Here is a 17,224-nt window from a genome sequence, read left to right on the forward strand (position 1 = left end):
GTCACACAAAAAAATCCACATTAACCCTTTAATACTCATAGTGTCCCACCACTTGGAGATCTTGTGATTCTTTTCTATTTAACAGTCTGCAGCACTTTGAAGAAAATCTTAGCACTTCATTAATCGGTTGTGACAGAACTGAAAACTAAATTAAAATCCATATGAGACCAAGACTAGAGACAGTTACCTTGGATGGCAAAACAGATACTTTTAAAGACACTCTTGAAACTGAGATACTTTTCTACTTGGAGAAGTCTATACCAGTTAGGTAGAAATCTTGTTTCCCCAGCAAAACCTAGGTTTTTTAAGGCACTTCTCTGAGGAAGCCCATTTTAAGCTTTATTGCTGACTTTTACAGTGCTATACCTAGACAAAACTTACCCATTAAAGGGCTCAGTCCTGCAGCTCCCTGAATGCTTTGTCCTTATCTAGCAAAGCATTAAAACATACAGACAGGCACAATATTAGAACAGCCCCATTCAAACAGTGGAACCATGCAGAACTTTGCAGTTAGCTGCGAAGGAGCTCACAGCTTTGGATCATCCATATCCAAAAGGCCCCACCGCTTCTGCTCAACATGTGAATGAAGAATCTTTTGCAGTTTTGGCTTACGTTTAAAATTAGGAAAGTATGATAACCACAGTTATGTAGGTTTCTAATGAAGAAATCAAAGCAGTTTATTTCTCCTCCCTCTCTCAACAGCACACAGATAAATGTGAGATGCTCTTCACTGCAAGTAACTCAAATCCTGCCATGCCAGGAAGAATGTAATTACTTTAAAAAGTTAAGCTAATCCTGAAAAAACAATCAAACAAACAAAAAGGAAAACAAAAAAAACCCAATAACCCAGAAATTGGATAAGCTCAGAGTCTTTCTGAAAATCTTAGTCAAGAAAAAGCCAATTGTTGAGTAAAACAAAGTATTTGTCTTTAGTTTGAAATTTTCTATTTTATAATCACTACAGCAAGAAGACTAAGTTAAGGAGCCAAATGGTGACAATTTTAGCTATGGGTGCTGGCACCTTTTTCTAACTATATTCTAACTGATTCATTACACACCCTGCCCCAGTGAAAAAAAGAATGAAAAACCAAATTCCAAACAAGTCAAATCTTGTTTATACTTTCAGGCAGAACAGTCTTCAAATTAGGGAGCTAGTCTCATATAGAGCAATTTGGCTTAGATATATATATAAAAATATCAAAGTTACAGTAATCACATAAAAGAGTATCCAGATGTTTTATTTGCTACTTTATTCTGTAGAAGCTTCCACCCCACCACCACCTTTTCTTCCATAAAACCTTCTCAAGCCTGCAGTGACAAACCCCAACATAATTACATTAGATGAAGCATTGCTGCCACCTCAAATAAAATGTAGGCATGTAAAAAAAATCCTTCATAAATTGTTCATCTCATTAGAGTGATTCCATTTTGGTAGGAAGGTGGTAGTACCAAAGACAACCCTGCATTTCAATTGTTTCCTCTACATAAACAGAGCAACTTTATCAAAGAAACACACACTGAATTCAGAGACCAATATCCTATCCTTGGGTCCATCAGCATCTCTAGTATCTAAAATGCCCTTGGGCTAAGGGTATGGATTACTTTATTTACCTGAAGGCATTGGCTTTGCTTTAAACAGGCTGATTAAGAAATATCTCAAAGATACACTTGTGCACATTCACTATTCTGGAAAGCACAAAGGTCTCAGCATATATCAAAGTACCCCAAGCATATATCAAACTATCCCCAGCATACTGAATGTATTGCTAGAGTAAGCAAGTAGCAATAAACTATCTATCAGTAACAAGAGTCACGTAAAGACAGCAAAGCCAATGCAAACAAATTACAGCACCAAACCCAAGCTGAGTGCTTTCTTCTAAGTTAGGCTTAACTTTGCATTCATCAACATCACATTTTTCCCTTCAGGATCCCTCTCAAAAGGCAACAGTGCAGTCTGATCTCAGGAGGTACATGTTCTGCAGTTGTCTGCTCCCATGTTGCAAGTAGCACAGCTCATGTCTCACATCCAGCTTGTTCCAGACAACACTGCATCCTTCAATAATAGTTTTCACATGATAGAACCCTCAGGCAATTCAGACTCCCCCATTTGATCTCAGAGGTAATAGTGAACACTAAATTGAATAGTGAATAAGGACTGCAATTAAACTTTGTCAAACTTTTTACTTCCTTTCAATCCCCTATTTATGTACTCCAGCAAGGTTGTGTGATTGAAGTCTATCTAATTCCTCTTTACAAGACAGGAGGGGAAACAATGCAGAATAAGGTCTACATTATTTCATTCCTTACTCAAGTACTGATGACACTTGTAATTAAATCAAGTATTTTAAACAAGTCATACTGCATAAACACCTCAAAACATAAACAATACTTTTAGGGAAAGGTAATAAGTTCATGCAGATTAATGCTATTTGTTACAGCAAGGCAGAGATCAGTCATCTCACCTTCCAGTACACATTCTTGTAAATGAGCAAAGAAAGAGAGGTGCAGATTAATTGCTGTGACCTATTTTGTATTTATTTAATTTCTACAATAAAGGATTAAAACCTCTAGACTTCATCCATTAGGTTTCTTTCAGAAGTTTTATTCTTTATTAAAGCACTTCTACTATACTAAACCAGCAGAAAGAGCTGCACTGAATCCATCATTTCACAGTGGAAAAGTGAGAGCAGAAATTAGGTATAAATTCTGACCAAATGACAAATCTGAGGTGTCCAGAAGGCAAGTCAAACAAGGTGAACGAAGTATGGAGGAGTTTTCACTTTTTCTTTGATAACTTCATTCATTAACTACCAGCCAAAGCATCCTTTCCTTGCTCAGCCTCATAACTCATCTCCTTCTTTCCGGAATATTTAAGAAAACATACAATGTGTATTTGTGAAAGAGACATAACAAAATACAGGATCATACCACATGCATGACAATAACTCTTTACAGCTTTTCTTCTCTTTATGTAAAACTGTGCACATCTAAAGACATGCATGTACCAAACATTTATCAGTCCAAAATGAACATTTTATCAGACATTCTTCTTACAAATACCAACCTATTCAGCCTCGCAAAACATGCAAGTGGGCAGTAAGCCTGGCAAAACCCATTTTAATAACTGCATCTCAGTATACAACTTAAATGTCTGCTCACTCCTTTATATTTTAAGAACTTATCACAATAGTAAATATCACATAGTAAATAAAACTACGAGGAAAAAAATGCAAATAATGTATTCCTGATGCTAACAGAGTGCAAGCTAAAGAATGCTTTTTAGAAAAACAAGTAATGATATAGAACAGAAAGTGAAGAAGCAATAAAGCACTCTATTTCTCCATTTCAAAGCATTACAAGATTTTTCACCACTGCCCACAAACCAGTGCATTAATCCCTTGCAATTATTGTTCTTATTGCAGGTGGAAACCATAAACAGAGATGGTGAAGCAGCCTTTGCAGAGCAATTATCCTTCTGCTTCAGACATTCTGTTGCTTTAACTCTGTCACTAATGCCCCATGCAGTAGGATTTCAGCACTGTACTTTAGCAGACATGTGGTGCATGAAACACAGGCTGGCTCAAGATCCACCTGCAGAGAACAGGCAGGTAGTCACCCAACTCTTGAAGAAGCTCCTCAAGATAGTGATGCAACTCTGTCCACTAAGGGTGCTTAGCCCAAGTCACTACTGGGGTCCAATGGCTTTGGGGACTACTCATTTTCAGAATAGGTCAGGCAGACCAACACCAAGCACTAAGGTTGTATCATAAAATTAGGGGCTATATTTTCTATGATTTATTAGCAGTAGTACACAATGACTCAATTTACTAATGCATTATCATTGTTACTGGGAAAAGAACTCCACTAAGACTAGAAATTACAGCAAAATATTAGAGAAAACAAATATAAAAGCCTCAGGTAATTAGAGTCCGAATACTAGCAGTGCTGTTCAAAAGCCTTTGGTAAGTGCCCTCTCATGCCAAGCAACCAGCTAAACTGACTGCAGAGAAAGCCATTTTTCCAGCTTGTGCCTAGAATTCACACAAAGTCACACAAAAGCAACAGCCAACAGTAAAGCCCCAAGTTCTCTCAGGTGTGTTGGCCAGTATGCTTGTTACAAAAAAATACAATCTACCCTGTATTACATTAATTTTGACTGAATAGAGAGAGTAAACCTTGTGTAAACCCACTAATGGATATAAAGTAAGATCTATATTGTGAGATACTACTCTAGATAGAGGTTTGGGAACCCAGGAACTAGCCCCACTTTCATTCAGTTCTAGCTCCAACTCATGCGCCACTTTGAACAATTCACTCTCATCTCAAAACTTCAGGTTTTTTAGCTGTGCAATGATATGGGCTGCCTTCCCCTTCCTCACAAGCATGTGTTTATGTGTGGAAATGGCCTTAAAAATGACAAGTGCATTTACCAGAACCAATTTAAATGTATGAAACAAACTGAAGGTACAGACAGTGTATCATAGTATTGGCATTTCTAAAGTTTCAACGGCACTTAAATAATGTTCTATGATATCACACACAAGAATCTAAGTAATTTTCAAGACAGCATAAAGCAATAATATTTGCAGGCAGTTTAAGGCAAGTTAATACCCACCTTCCATTGGAAACACTAAGTCTGCTTGCCTAATTGCTCCAGGGGCCTTTGAAAATCCCAGCAAAAATGAACAATAAGCAGTAAATCAACCCTTTCAAATGAAAATAACATCCTCCCCTCCACTACCATAAGGTATTCCACAAAAATGTATTTCACTTACACAAACACATATCACACCATAAAGGGTCAGAGACTGAGGTATGCAAGAGTGATTAATAGTATTAATTTTTCAGAAATGTTAATATGTTTTATTATATTCTGTAATATGAATGGGGAAAGGGAGGATAATTACTGTATTTCCCACCTATATGTCCATATTATTAGCATTTGTCAAAGTGGGTAGCATTCCTCAGATTTTCCATTTCTCTACCCTGCAGAAAAATACCCAAGGACATAGGAGCCCTCCTCTCATACACTATGAAAATGCCTTGCTGCCATTATAAAAGTCTAACTTGGTAGATGCTGCAACAGCTGAAATCAGATTTGACAGCATCAGTACAAAAGAGTCTATTATTTTTGTAAAATGAAGTATTAATAAAAAGAAAAAAAAAAGACCCAAAATCAGGAAAAGAAGCTTCCAACAGGGACTGTTTTTTTTCAGTACTCAGTGTCTGAATAGCTCTTTGGCAACACAGAATCAGACTCTGTGTGTCTCATCATATGTAACTTCCTAAAGAGTAACCACTATTAATTATTGTATTTTTGGTACTTGCTGACATGGGCCTCACTTGACATCGTAAGAAGTGAAGATGCTACTTTACTCCTTTACATACTCCTTTACTCCTTCTTTGATACAGCCTTTCTTCTATGTTTCTCATTTTCCAGCCTAAAAATTACTTCCTTGACAGCAAGTGAAAACTTTGATTCAAATTAATAAAGGAAAACAAACCCAAATTTCCCTTCCAATTACAAACAGCAAGTAACAAAGGCTACTCAAGACCATTCATCTCCAGGACAAGGCTGCCAGAAAAAAAGACACATTAAGAGAAAGGGAAGATATGGGAATCAAGAGAAGGCTTCTCTAAAACACGAAACTCACAAGGAAGAACTAGAGAAACAGAAACCTTTCACTAAGCTGAGACTCCTGTAATACTGTATGTGGTTGCTTAAGCCAAAGAGTAAGATAACCTAATCGATTTTAGGAAGTGCTCAGATGTGCTGCAACATCATTTAGTGACTGATTTTCTTGCTAAAATTAGGTTAGTCTAGCAAGTCCTGGAGGAAAACCACACCTTTTATCACTAAGAAAAAAGGTTTTGTATTTAAAAACATGCTGTTGTTTCCTCTTTTTCCTCACTGTGGAAATAAAACTAATTTTCCATACAGAAATTCTAAAGATAAATGGTTCAAAGTGATTTGATGGAATCAGACCTATATTTTTAAAGTGGCATGAAAAAAATATAAGGGGAATGAGGGAAGAAGCATAAGATACTAATTCAAAGATTGAAATTTAAATTCATGCAACAATTCCCATCCATTTTCTCCAAAGTAAAGCTGAGCTTTAGTCTCTGATATTTTCTTTTCAAAGAAAGTATAAATGTGAAAACAACAAAGGAATTCGTCACTGGACTGCATCCTATAGGACTAAAGTAAAAGACAGGCATACATTACATTGTTATTAAAAAGTCAGAATATCTGTGATAGTAATTCCTTTACATGACCAGTTCTATCCAATCAAGATCAACAACATATTTTCATCATTAAAGTTACAGTCAGGCGTACTCTTCTGTTCACATGTCACAGTTCTGCCAGGAAAAGGTATAAACTTACCTTGTCTTGGTTTTCCTTATTTTTGTAACACAAATTTCCAATCAAACGAATGAGATGAGATTTAAAATCCACAGCTGGATGCAAAACTTCTTCCTGCCCTGTCATAGCATGTGTGGCAGTAAATACGTTTACAGTCTGTTTCCCAGCAAGATGAGTTAATCTCAGGGTATCTACAGAAAACAAGGATATTTAAATTAATTACCACATGAAAATTAGTATCTCTTTGCACAAAACTTTACTACTAATTGTTCGGTTCAAAGTCAATCAACAGAATTGGAGATATTCAGCAATTATGTCAAAAGAACTTTGAAAATGTTTGTAATTCCTTAATTTGTGCTAGCATAACCATAAAAGGCCATCTCAAGGTCAGAAGGTAGTTTTGCAGCCTTTTTACACATCTACATAGTTCAGACAGGAAGTCTGAAGGCTGGTGCTATTGGTCTCTACTTGAAGAGTCAGAATTTGCAGGCTGTTGATTCTGGCACCGTGAATACATTGCTAAACTCAAGGTGTTTTTAGAAAGCTTCATTCAGCTAAAGCCTGTCACAACAACACAGCCTAATCACAAAATTACTTTTTTCTCTCTTTTCCAACCCATCCTAGCTCTGTAGCATGAGAGGATTTTGAGTACAGACAGCACCTTGACACAACAAATCCTTCAGTGCCGCAATCTTGTCAACTAAGACATACTAATGTCCTTTTATGGCAAATGCTAGTTCATAGGAACTAGGATTTTTTCTACAATGCTCCAGGGAGAAATCAGGGAGAAAGGAAACTAAAATCTGTGAAAACAACATCCTACAAAGACACCACACCTAGAAGAAAGGTTGAAATCATGTGAACACCGGAGAGCTCATACAGCTGAGAAGCAAATTCACTAAAGGCTGTGCCGATATTTCAAAATTAAGAAGTATTTCCCCTCTAAGTGACCTGCAATACTAAAAATTGTCCTGTTATACCACTATCCCCAGGATTCTTCATGCTTAGAACAATGAAGACATAGCAAAACCAAGTTAGAGAATAGGGTGATAATTAACCCCTATACTCATTCCGTTCTAGATGTGGCGACATCCATAGCAGAATGAATACTAGATTTCCTGGATTTCAGTTAGAGGAACCATCATTCATAGTTTCACACCCAAATGTTTGATACACAGAAGAAAAAAAACCCTCTGTGCTGATAAAGAGGTAACTACATTTTGGTAGGTTTTTTTTTAAATATGAAACTATACTAGGGCCTAGAGGCCTCCTGTATGACAGCTACTACTTAACAGTTGTTCATATTCTGAAATAGGAAAAAAACAACCCAAACAACACTCTCCTGATTGTCCCTAAAAATGTCATCATAAAAATTGCTTTTAACAAACTTTTCTTTCACAGAAATTCGTCTGGTTTTGTAAATTCATGAAATTTGTCAGTCTTGCATCCTTTACATGGCATTTCACTTTGTGTGCTGCCTTGCCCTAAAGTCTTACTTATTCCCCACACAGAATGCATAAGAGGCCTTCCTAAATCTTCTGCCTGTCCTGATGAGGGATCCTTGAAGAAAACAATTTAAACCAAAAAATGAAATCAAACAAAAGCCCCATTTAAAAAATTAAATAAAGCTCTTCAAATTTTATTACAGTGCACCTACCTGGAAAGAGAAGTACAGGAAAAGGTGGAAGGAAAACAGCTACCTTCTATGCATGATGCCAACCCAGAGAGAACAGTGCTCCTCTCAAACACTGCACATCAACACAACACAGCAACTGCTCCCCGGATGTCACTGATACTCCCAACTAAAGGACACTTCAGTCTGCCATTCTCTCATTCCAAAGAGCAGTTATTCCAAAATGCCCTTCAATCCTAAAGACCATTTACCTCCCTGGTGATAATTCCCCAAACACTGTGCAATCAAGCAGTTAACAGTGCTAAAAGCATTAGGGTCTAATGTAATGCGACAATTACTGGAAATAGCAAAATATACTCCTTAGCTGATGCCTAAAAGATTATTTATGTATTTTTCAGATCTTTCTATCACGTTTTTGCTGACTTCTAACAGGAAACTTTTCATCATATAAACTGAAGAACTTATTAATCAAAAAATCTGTTTGATTAAAATCTTTAGCACTATTTATCCTTATTCTTCGGGTCTTCTGAGTTAAATATTGAAGGTGATATAACACATTAATACAGCTTTTTTCCCTTTCTGCTAATACAGAATTAAAGCAGTCTTGTAGCCAAAAGGCAGCATTAAGGAAACTATGCAAGTACATTAATTATTGTTGGCTGAGGGCATGTGAGCAATAAAAAGGATGCACATGGTAGCAATGTTCTAGCCTGCACTCGTTTCATTAGCCTGGAGACAGCTGTGCAGAAAAGTCAGGCTGTGCACAGCTAGAGACAGGACAACTTGAGTGTAAACTTCTAAACTTAAGTGAACTGCAGCTCCCTGAAATTATCATTTAAGTTTACTTATACAAGCATTCAGATGATACAACACGTACCTTTCAGTTTCCTCAAAACATACACATATGCACAAAATAGATCTTGCTGTTAGTCATCTTACTGTAAGGAACAAAAATATAAACCTGCCATCAAAAATAGGTTTGGCATTCTTTTTGGTGGTGGTTTTTCTTTTTTGTGTGTTGGTTGTTGTTGGGTTTGTTTCAGCTTTTTGGTGTATGGGCTTTCTTTCAGCAAAGCACCTCTGAAAATCTCAAAATAGTCACAATTAACAGCTGTTTCAGCCTTTTTTTTGCCAAAATATTACATATTTCTCCTTAAAATTCATAACCTTTTACAATTTTCTCAGAAAATGGTGGTAGTCTCAGAAACTGCTAAAATTTAGGAAGGCACAGGCATACATACACGTCCTCCTCCTTCCTCCCCAGGTATATAGGGTTTTTCTGGACAATCCTGGCTTAATTTTCTTTGTGTACAGCCCTTTGCTGTTCATTAGCAGAAGACAAATTGTTTCAAAATGACCTATAAAAATAACTGAATTTGGTTAAGAACAGTTAAACTGCACTTCATTTCAGTTTTCAGGAATTTGGGAAACAGAAGGGAACAGGCATGGAAAAGTCCTTTTTCTACCTCTTGAGAAAATTCTTCCCCACACATTCAGCCCATGGAAGAACACAGGAGGCAGTTGTCCTTTGCACAACTCTCACTGCATAAATAGTGCGTTGCTACAGTTGAATCAAGCCTCTGTTGGGTAATAGGAACCAACAGAGCAAGAGGAGAAGCAGAAAAATTCCAGGAACAAAACAAATATTTGAAAATGTAGATTAACTACATTTCCTATTTATTTATTTTATTAAAGGTCAGCATCATAATTACCACCACTTGTGAAAAACATGTTTTTATTCACAGAGCAACATGATTTGGAGCAAGCCAATAGCTGAAAAATCTTGTGGCTTTTCACTCACCTATGGCTGTTTCAAGCAAACCAGGCAAAGTCTGTAGATATTCTAGCTGTCCATTGCTCGATGTCATTTCACAAAGAACATCAAGAAGACGAATTGCAACCAGTGCTTCCTGTAAATTAATATGGCATTCGTGAAAATGGCTTATGAAGGATACCAAAAGAACATAAAACTGGCAATCTAAACAGAGGACGGGAACTCTCAGCACCTCAGGTTCTTTGCTGGTCTTCTAAACTGCCAAGAATACATTTCTATAAAACGAGGACATCTTTCTAGAATAACAATAATGGATTACACTGCAATAATTTCTACAGTCAACCAAGGTTATATGTGCCCTGAAAAATCACGGGGAAACCAAAACAGAGACATAAAGGATAAAATTTTAACAAAAACACAGTAGCTTCCAAAAGCAAAAATACAGAAAATTACTAGCTGAGAAAATTATTTCTGTATAAATGTTTTCTTTGAGTTTATTCAGTAGGAGCGTCCCACTTTAAAGACACAAATGCTGCCTGCAAGACACCAATTTGTTATCCGCAGGAATTTTGTAAAGTTCTGTGGTCACATGAACTTTGGCTGCGAGAATTTACATTATTCTTGGGTAAATAGGATTGGGATCAGAGATGCAGCATTTTGGTTAGGTATGAGACACAATTTTATTTGCATATTATTTATTCAGCCAGTGAGCTATTTTTTTCTCACAGACTATACTGACGTGTGCTTATAATGACAATCCAGCACTTACAGAAACTACCTGAAGAGTGTATGGCATAATTTGGAACACCACATATTGCTCAAGAACCATACTGTGACTGCAAGATGAGTCAACACAAGGTGTGGTATGTAAACTCCAAGTAGCCTTGAAAAGACTAAGACATAGGTCACTGTAACTATTCCTGTGTTGCCTGGCCCTGAACAAAGAGACGTTTGCTTACCAACAGTATAACATCTTTGAATCCACATGACAACGTAACAAAATTAAAATCATCAGCCATAGTGTTCAGTAATTAAGCACTATGATTATATCCATTCTTTGCTCCTTGGAGGCAACAAATCAATACAGGGTCCAAGTCCTAAAGCTGTACTTTCATTTTTCCCCCACTCACACAGGTGTAGGACGATGCAGATCTTCCCTATGTTATTCAACAAATTGCTTTTAATAGCACAAAATCAGCCACTACGCTGGTCATTGTCCTATTATAAAATAAGAATACCCCAACTGTATTTCAGAGACAGTAAGCTGGTATTTAACATTTTTAAAGCCATTCTGCATCATTATAACACAGTAGTTTAACCATAACACCCTTCAGCTCATACACTTAGCATTTACCTTTGCACAAGAAAATGTTATGTGCTGTACATCTGTAAAGCAAGCAAGTATCAATAGTCAATTATAAATCACACCAGTAAGGTACAATGGCCCTTGCTGTACATAATGCAAGTTCTGTAGTGGCGGACTCATCCTGGCTTTTCCTTTTTCAGCCTTATAATTTTCACCCTCTCCCCTTTTTCTATTTTTTTACTTTTTAAAAATGTATTTCCTCCCTGTCCTCTACACAGTTCTTCCCAGAACCTTATAATATCATCTCTCCCTTCTATCCCAACATCCATCTCAGTTCCTCAAGCGTTCCATCTAGATTTGAGAAGAGGAACAGATTATTTAAAAATCACAAACAAACCCCCAAATTCTTATCCACATTTGAAACCTGATACTTAAAAAAAAATTGAAACATCTCTGGTTGGGTTCCCCAACACCACCCCAACTTTCCGATTTTATATTTTTTTCACCCTCCACCTGTACGAAAGAAAGGCAATAAAGCAGAACGCTTTAAGTTCAGCAACAAGATGCTGCTCAAACTCCAAAATGTTTTGAAATCTGACAGCCATCTTGATGTGGATATAATCTGGAAAGTAAATAAGGAAATAACTGAAGTTTTAAAATAAACATATTTCAAGAGAGACTCAGATAAATGTTCCTTATAAAGAGATGAAATAAGAACTTAAAATCCAGGGAAGGGCTTTATTTTGCAAGTATGGTTGAAAGTTACTGAGAGCAAAATGATGCTGAAGTCAGGCTTATAATGGAAAAGTTATTTAAAACATTGGTTTAAGGACTGCAGAAGCATATGATTAGCTTTTCTTTGGTTTAAGATGGAAGCTGCAAGACCTGAGTTTCCTTTGGGAAAAGAAGCTATGTCTACATATAATAAATTAAATAGTAGACGGGACACCCAGAAAACATTTTGGGAGTCAGGCCAGTTCAAGGATTGTTCCCAAAAGGTGGTTTTCAAATGTGGCCTTGCAATTTTGGAGTCTAAGACAGCTTACTAATACAGACATAGCCTGACCAAGGCACTTTGCTTCAGTGTACAGAATAATCCAGGCAGAGTTTAGTTTAATATCACAGATGTTGCCTAGCCCATTTTTAATGACAGATTCTACATGCACAACTGCTTTTTTTTTTCAGTTAAGCACAACTCTTATTCAAAACCTAAACCTTCTTACAATTGAGGAGAAATTGGTGCAATTTTTTATGAGAAAATTAATAGCTTTACGAACTTAAGTTGGAAATTCTCTTTACCCATAGTAAATATACATTATGAATAAATTAAATGTATATACACAATATGCACATACGCACACTTTCTAGTTTTGTCATTGCTCTCCTCTTACTCAGCTATTGTGACTTATAGCTTGCACTTTGTGCTCATCAAATGATCCACATTTCCCACAAAATAGTGATATTCACCATGCATCATGTTTATGTGCAAGAAGAATAAAAAGTCAGTGTCAAGCAGGGCAAGTTCTACAGTAATATTCTCAATACTGCTGTCCCAGCACCTTCAAGTTGGACAGAGACCTCTTTTGGCTGAGCACAAACAAATGTTTTTTTCCAAGAACTGAAACCACAGAATACTTGGAAAGGAAACATACCGGAAAAAGAAAAAAGGGGGAGGGGGAGGGAGAGGGGTGGAAGGGAAGAAGAGAAAAAAAGAGTGTACTATAGGGTGGGACAGGGAAAGCTGGAGATGTCTCAGTATATGTCCTCCTACTGCCAAGCTCATACCTTTTCCAGAAGTAGACAATGAACTTTTCTAATATAACTTAGACAAAGCAGTTGTGGTGATGGGGTGAACCTGTGCTTCTTGGACAAATAAGACATAGTTGTGTTGTTGTTTGGTTTGGATTTCTTGGGGGAGTTTTTTATGCATCCAAATACCACCTCTTCATACAATGATTTTTAATAACTTTCCATAACAAGTCTCAACATACATTTAAAATTCTTGTGCCCATGTAAACAACGAAATTGTCAAGTACAACACTGTGTAACATTACCATATAAAACCATGTAAAGATCAGTATTTTTTCACTTTGGTAGTAAAATAGTTATGACAGCCATTCTCGAGAGTTTCTACAAATAAAACTGTTACAGGTTAATTTTGTTTTCACAGCAAAATGCTTCTGATTACATGTATATGGGGTAACACAATCTCAACATACCACTGTGGTCACTTGCCAAGACAGAAGTTAGATGTGACACTTTAAAACAATGTATTTTAAAATATATTATTAAGAAAATGTTAATTGCACTTCTGAAAGCATGGTTAATCAATGAGAATCAGTGACTAATTAATTCTATGTGTGTCTAAAACATATTAGATTTCCCAGGTTTTTTGGCTAGTTGTCTTAAAAGAAAAAAGAGCTCACACCTAACTCAGCTGAAAACATTAAAACTTATCTACATGAGAGGGATCAAGAACGGAGACCAATATGACCTGACACTGCCTGCTGATAATACGATGACCTAACACAGCACAAATAATGTCATTGCAAGTTAGGTGCAAGTTGCTTCCTGTTTTCCCAAGGACATTGTTAGATCTCCAAACAACTTATTGAAGGCAAGAGTAAAAATAACACTAGATTATTTGAACAGACCTCTAGCCTTAGATGGCCTAAACCTCCTTACTGCACTATATGGTATGGCAAGTAGCCAGCAATTCTTGGATACTTCATAAGGCGGAAATAAAACAAAGCCATCCAGGACTGAGCTCTGCACCAGAGGTTCCCAAAGTGCAACCCACAAACCATCTGTGACCCATAAAAGCCTTCTTATTTAGCTGGCAAAGGGACTTCATTGCGGCCATCCTCAACAGAACCAGTTCATTAAGTCTGAAGCAATAACAAATTTCTTCCATGTGGACTGGAGTTGGGGCAAGTGTCTGGGTGTTGACAGGAGCCATCTGCCACTAAGAGCTCAGCAAACTCTGCAACTCGATGCTATGGATGCTAGCTGGCCCCAGGACTGCTGCCTTGTCAGAGCCATGCAAGGTCTAGAGATCCCCCGATCATTGGGAAACAGGGAAGAGTCATTAACAAAAGTCCTTGCTTTCAGGGAGGATCACTACACATTTCAGAAAATGCCCCTGCACTGAGCCAATCACACACACACCACAGCTCTCCACAATCAGAACTTGATGTTCCAGGTCATAATACAGCAGGAACATCTGCCTTACAAGTAGTCAAATGCATTTTCTAGTATTTAAGACCTTAATGATGTATTAATTATCAAGCTATCATCAGTTATTTAAGTTAAAACAAAGCAGAACAAGAGCCAACCATCACATTAAAAAAAATCCCTCCCCAAACCCCCAAACCTAAGATTCACTTACTTTAGTACTCCTAGGAAAAAACAAACAAACACAAAAACAGCATCTACTCTATTTTTACACAGATTTAGGGGAGGGGAAGAGAGGAGTTAAAAAAAAAAGAGATGCTGTTTCCCACCTATAAATAAAATATTTTAAGTTTTGATTCATATTTGAATAAAATCTAATTCACAACCCAAATAAATTATACAAGGATAGAAGGGATCCTTAGTAAGAACATAATAAAACATGCAAACATGTGACAACTCGAACATCTTTAAAACATTGAGATCTTTACAATGTGGTAGATTTATTTCTATCTCAAAGTATTCTTTTCAAACCATATTCTTTGTCATCCTCAAACCATAAGAAAAATTGGGCTGCTGTCAATAGATTCTACTCTGAACTCTACCAGTATTTTCCCAATATAAACTGGAAATGTACACAAATGTCACTTTCGTAATAGTGGCATTGAAGACTCTAGTACTATGTTTCTTGTCAGATGTACCTCATCATCTGCATCTTCTGCAGAAGTTAACTTGAGCACAGCTTCATATTTCTCTTGGAAACAGCCTGCAAGGAAGTCAGCATGTCTCATGAACACATTCATTTCTTCACTGGTATGTAGGTTCTTCTCACGTACATTCACCATCATCAGCTCTAACAAAGTAACCCTAAGAATCAGAAACCAGAAACTGGTTAATCAAATTCACTAAGCCATACAGAATTATCAGTAGAATCATAGAATCATAGAATAGTTAGGGTTGGAAAGGACCTTAAGATCATCTAGTTCCAACCCCCCTGCCATGGGCAGGGACACCTCACACTAAACCGTATCACCCAAGCCTTCATCCAACCTGGCCTTGAACACTGCCAGGGATGGAGCATTCACAACCTCCCTGGGCAACCCATTCCAGTGCCTCACCACCCTCACAGTAAAGAATTTCTTCCTTAGATCCAATCTAAACCTCTGCTGTTTAAGTTTTAACCCGTTACCCCTTATCCTGTCACTACAGTCCCTAATGAGAGTCCCTCCCCAGCATCCCTGTAGGCTCCCTTCAGATACTGGAAGGCTACTATGAGGTCTCCACGCTGTTGTTAAAAAATATACAATTAGTATGCCAGTAACAGAGTTGATTTTTAAAAATCAAGAAGTCTTATAAGCACTGGCAATCAGTTCCTGATCAATGGTTTATTTCTGCACACCATTAATTTATCATTTAATTAATACAATTTGGCCAGACAGTGAAGTCAACATTTTTTTTAAGTCTATTTCAATTTGCAATTTCTTATGTCATAACAGCACTGATTGCATATTCTATACGTCTCAAATTTTCACCAAAACAACTCTTAAAGCTGTTGGTAAGTTCAGCAAAATAAACACGGACTATTTGACGGCTTCTATTGAAAATACCACTTTTCACAGCCCTTGACTTGCACGCAGTCCTTCACTCATTCTCCTCTCCGAGCTCAAACCAATTGTGAGCAGAAACAGGGAAAATAAAAGTTGATATGCCCACTCTGTTCTTTACAGTTGTTTTATAATTACCACTAGACGGACTACAGTAAATCCAAGTTACTTCCTCATATACCCAGTAAGAGCTACTCATTATATTAAACCAGCAAGTAAGTGGATGCATAACACAGCTGCTCTATAAAATACACTTCTGTCATTTATTTGAACAGCTTTAATGTAATTTTATTTACTCCTTAATGTTGTTAGGGCAAACAGGGAGTGTTTTCTGGAAGCTGGACTTTAACGTGGCAAAGGCCTTCCTATAGTTTCCCAGTTCACCTCCAGCACAGAGGAGTATATGGGTTAGTGAAGTCCCACTGTAATTCTCTCAACCTGAAAGAGCACTCTTTATTGAATGAATTCAGGAGCCAGCTCAGAGTTTTCTTTCACTAAAATATTTGCAATTCAGATGGAAGGTCTGACATTTAAACATGTGGAATAGTTCAAACCCTTTTTCTTCTTTTTTTAAATTTATCAAGCAGGTTTTCACAAGGGGAAGAGAAATGCCTTTTTCTGTGGAAAAAGCATGGTCACTGCTTTATTAACCTCCAAGAACCCACCCCTATTAATCACCTAACAGCTACTCAGTTCTTGCTAAACTCAACCCTCAATGTCATCAATACAGCTGCATTAAACAATTATCTGAATGAGGACAAAAAGCTTTTTCAACATGGTAGCACAGAAATGCACTCAATGCATTTTTGAAAGGGTGGACTTCAGACAGAAGGCTGTCAAACACTGGTAACCTCTCTCACAGGCTTTGCTTATGTACGTGACGGAGCACTGACACAAAGCAGTTGTTCCATTTGTTCTGCAGGTTACAACTGAGTACCACACTCTTGTCCACCTACAAACTAGCAGAGTCTGTTTACCCAACATCCCCAACTGAATGAAGGCTTTCAGATTTGGCCTCAGACTATGCAAAAATCAAACTAAGTGCACAGATGTGTCATCTATTCCCAAGACAGAGTTAGATTTTACATGTCAGTTTTTGTCAGCCAAGAAAGCAGGCTACTCGAAGACTTTATGATTACAGGAATTATTCCAATAAAATATTGTCTCTTTGTATAACAGAGTTCTAGTCAGCTACTGTTGTACCAATGATCCGAGTAATACGTGTTCAAAAAAATGGCAAACAATACATTTGTAAAGAAGTTGGAGGGTCACTACATATTTACACAAACTGTATTAGTGAGATGAAATTGTTGTACATAGGGAAGTTTTCTGTATTACTCTCCCTCTTGCAATATAACTGGGTGCACTTTTA

The 17,224-nt window shown here is 37.2% G+C and overlaps 1 protein-coding gene across 1 annotated transcript in view; it reads right to left on the reverse strand.

Moving 5' to 3' along the window:
- The window catches only part of ATXN10 (ataxin 10), a 98,852-nt gene that overhangs the window by 37,446 nt on the left and 44,182 nt on the right, over positions 1 to 17,224 (reverse strand). The window contains exons 7-9 of the mRNA XM_005147988.3: positions 14,950 to 15,115; positions 9,799 to 9,907; positions 6,386 to 6,555 (exon numbers count right to left, since the gene is read on the reverse strand). Of these exons, the coding sequence (XP_005148045.3) occupies positions 6,386 to 6,555; positions 9,799 to 9,907; positions 14,950 to 15,115 (445 nt within the window). The remainder of the gene's footprint in view (positions 1 to 6,385; positions 6,556 to 9,798; positions 9,908 to 14,949; positions 15,116 to 17,224) is intronic.

Source organism: Melopsittacus undulatus, chromosome 5 (assembly GCF_012275295.1).
Source record: "Melopsittacus undulatus isolate bMelUnd1 chromosome 5, bMelUnd1.mat.Z, whole genome shotgun sequence".
Lineage (NCBI taxonomy): Eukaryota > Metazoa > Chordata > Aves > Psittaciformes > Psittaculidae > Melopsittacus > Melopsittacus undulatus.